Here is a 3,932-nt window from a genome sequence, read left to right on the forward strand (position 1 = left end):
CAGGGAGTAAAACAAAAGGGAGTAAAAGGGAGTAAAACAAGGAGTAAAACAAGGAGTAAAACAGGGGAGTAAACAGGAGTAAAGGGGAGTAAACGGGAGTAAAACAGGGAGTGAAACAGGGAAGTAAAACGGGAGTAAAACAAGGGAGTAAAAGGGAGTAAAACAGGAGTAAACAAGGAGTAAAACAAAGAGTAAAACAGGGGAGTAAAACAAAGGGAGTAAAAGGGAAACAAGGAGTAAACAAGAGGAGTAAAACAAGGAGTAAAAGGAGTGAAAACAGGGGAGTAAAGAGTAAAACAAGGGAGTAAAAAGAGGTAAACAGGGAATAAAACAAGGGAGTAAACAGAGTAAAGGGAGTAAACAGGGTGTAAAGAGGTGAAACAAGGAGTAAAACAGGGAGTAAAGGGAGTAAAACAAGGAGTAAACAGGGGTAAAAGGGAGTAAAACGGGGAGTAAAACAAGGTAAAAAGGGAGTAAACGGGGAGTAAAACAAAGGAGTAAAACAGGGGAGTAAAAAGGAGTAAAACAGAGATAAAACAAGGAGTAAAACGGGAGTAAAATGGAGTAAAACAGGGTAAAAGAGGAAAACAGAGTAAGACGGGGAGTAAGACGGGGAGTAAACGGGAGTAAAACAAGGAGTAAAAAGGAGTAAAACGGGGTAAACAAGGAGTAAAAGGGAGTAAAACGGAGAAACAGAGTAAAACAGGGAGTAAAACAAGGAGTAAACGAGGAGTAAACAGGGGAGTAAAGGGAGTAAAACAAGGGAGTAAAACAGGGAGTAAACAGGAGTAAACGGCCTCCTCCACACCCCATACACATATCCCTCTCTCACCCTCACCCCACTCACTCTGTTCTTAGATGGCAACCCCCAGCCACGCCCCATCTACAGGTAAGTGTTATAATTAGTCACCAGTATCCTTAAGCAGCGTCTCGGTCATCCCTTGGCACCTCCTCCTTCCCACCATCATGCAATCACCCGGTTTGTTTACATTGTGGCCGACATGTGTATATGCTTCTTCACGGGCCGCCTGACGCCCCTCTGTGTCTTTTCACGGCCCGCGCCCTTTCTCTCCGTGACGCCCCTCTGTATCTTCTTCACGGGCCCTGACCCTCTTGTGCTTCTTCACGGCCCGCACCCCCTCTGTGTCTTCTTCACGGGCCCCTGACGCCCCTCTGTGTATGCTTCTTCACGGCCCTGACGCCCCTCTGTGTATGTCTTCACGGCCCGCTGACGCCCCTCTGTGTATGCTTCTTCACGGGCCCGCTGACGCCCCTCTGTGTATGCTTCTTCACGGGCCCGCTGACGCCCCTCTGTGTAGTCTTCTTCACGGGCCCGCTGACGCCCCTCTGTGTATGCTTCTTGCAGGGCTGCCAACTCCTAAACATTGGAGCTGTATATCCGTACTATGAGAGAGAGAGAGAGAGAGACTCAACATCAATTACACTTTATAGTTAATACATATATAGATGTAATCCCTAGAATTGGGATCTACAAATACACAGACATTAGAGATATACAGGTACACAGGTATAAAGGTATACAGATGCACGTTTGTACAGGTATATAGGTGTATAAGTATAAATGTATACAGGTGCACAGGTATATTGGTATACAGGTATACAGGTGAACAGGTATACAGGTATACAGGTATACAGGTATACAGGTGAACAGGTATACAGGTATACAGGTGAACAGGTATACTGGTATACAGGTGAACAGGTATACTGGTATACAGGTGAACAGGTATACTGGTATACAGGTGAACAGGTATACTGGTATACAGGTGAACAGGTATACTGGTATACAGGTGAACAGGTATACTGGTATACAGGTGAACAGGTATCTGGTATACAGGTGAACGGTATACTGGTATACAGGTGAACAGGTATACTGGTATACAGGTGAACAGGTATACTGGTATACAGGTGAACAGGTATACTGGTATACAGGTAACTAGTATACTGGTATACAAGTGCAGGTATACTGGTATACAGGGTAACAGGTATACTGGTATACAGGTGAACAGGTATACGGTATACGGTTAACAGGTATACTGGTATACAGGTGAAAGTGCACTGGTAAATCTTCTCTTGAAGTGGATATGGTTGACTGGGCAAGGATCCAACATGAGATACTCCATCCTAAGGAAGGTGATACACACACACACACACACACACACACACACACACACACACACACACACACACACACACACACACACACACACACACACCACACACACACACACACACACACACAAACACACTAACTCTATCTCTCTCTCCTTGGACCGAAAGCCACGCCAACAAGAGAGTTCCTCCCAGACCAAATAGAGAGGAGGTGGAGGCGCCACTTGTCGTCTGGATCCCCCCTCACTACCAATACAGGAACCCTACCACAAGTCGAGAGGTGGGGAAGGAGGGACAGGAAGGAGACAGGGGGGTAGGAGAACAGAGAGGGAGAAGAGGGAAAACGAGAGAGAGGAAGGACGACAAAGGGCTAGAGAGGTAAGAGGAGGAAGTAGAGAGGAAAAAAGGAAGAGAGAGGAAAAAGAGGAAAATGGCTAGAGATGGTAGAAGAAGGGGCGGAGGGAGGAGAGAGTTGGGACATATGTGACAGATGAACAGGTAGGCAGGTCACTTCTCCTCCACAGTGTACTGGGATTTATACTGTACAGACCCCACGATGCCTACCTTGTTCCCCACGCCTCACCACGCCATCCCAACGCCTCCACGCCAAACCCCGATGTCTCATATGTTTTCCCGCCTTCCACCATCCCGCATCCCGCCTCCCACGCCATCCCCACGCCTCCCGCCTCCACGCCATCCCCCACGCCTCCCCGCCATCTCACGCCTCCCACGCCATCCCCATGCCTCACCACACCATCCCCGCCTCCCACGCATCCCGCCTCCACGCCATCCCCACGCCTCCCACGCCATCCCCGCCTCCCGCCATCCCATGCCTCACACCATCCCCACCTCCCACGCCATCCCACGCCTTCACGCTATCCTCCACGCCTCCCGCCATCCCCATGCCTCACCACGTAATCCCCCGCCTCCCACGCCATCCCCCACGCCTCCCACGCCATCTCACATCCCCGCCTCCCACGCCATCCCCACGCCTCCACTATCCTCCGCCTCCCACGCCATCCCCATGCCTCACCCGCCATCCCCATGCCTCCCATCCCCACGCCTCCCACGCCATCCCCACGCCTCCACCATCCACACGCCTTCTCTTTGTCGCCCTCCCCATCCAAACCAACCTTGACGTCACATCTTTCACCTACCACACTTCCCACCATATCCACACCACACCATCTCACATCTCCCCCATACCCTCCCCACCATCCCACACCACCCACACCATACCCACACCACCCCACCATACCCACCTCCCCACCATCCCACACCTCCCCACACCATCCCCACACTTCCCACCCCAACACCTCCCACACCATCTCACATCTCCCCACCATACCCCACATCTCCCACACCACCCACACCTCCCACACCATCCCACACCACCCACACCATGCCCACACCCCACACCTCCCACCATCCCCACCTCCCCACCATACCCACACCTCCCACCTTCCCACTTCCCATCCCCACCTCCCCACCATCTCCTCTCCCCACCCTTCCCTCCCCACCATCACACCTCCCACACTATCCCCACACCACCCAAACCATACCCACCTCCCACCATCCCCCCCACCTCCACCCCATCCCCACCCTCCACACCATCCCCACGCCATCCCCATGCCTCCCCACCATCCCCACACCTCCCGCCATCCCCACTCACCATCCACGCCTCACCACGCCATCATGCCTCCGCATATCCCACTCCATATCCTCCGCCTCCACGCCATCCCCATGCCTCACCACGCCATCCCCATGCCTCCCGCCATCCCCTCCCTCAATCCCCACGCCTC

General features: G+C 52.4%; 1 protein-coding gene across 1 annotated transcript; it reads left to right on the top strand.

The window, feature by feature from the left end:
* Positions 1-2,686: 2,686 nt before the first annotated feature.
* LOC121860230 (extensin-like) lies at positions 2,687-3,268 on the top strand. Its single transcript, XM_042357317.1, has one exon. The coding sequence runs from the start codon at positions 2,687-2,689 to the stop codon at positions 3,266-3,268; it is 582 nt and encodes a 193-aa protein (XP_042213251.1).
* The last annotated feature ends 664 nt before the right edge of the window (positions 3,269-3,932 follow it).

Source organism: Homarus americanus, unplaced genomic scaffold, assembly GCF_018991925.1.
Source record: "Homarus americanus isolate GMGI-L3 unplaced genomic scaffold, GMGI_Hamer_2.0 scaffold21914, whole genome shotgun sequence".
In the NCBI taxonomy this organism is placed as follows: Eukaryota; Metazoa; Arthropoda; class Malacostraca; order Decapoda; family Nephropidae; genus Homarus; species Homarus americanus.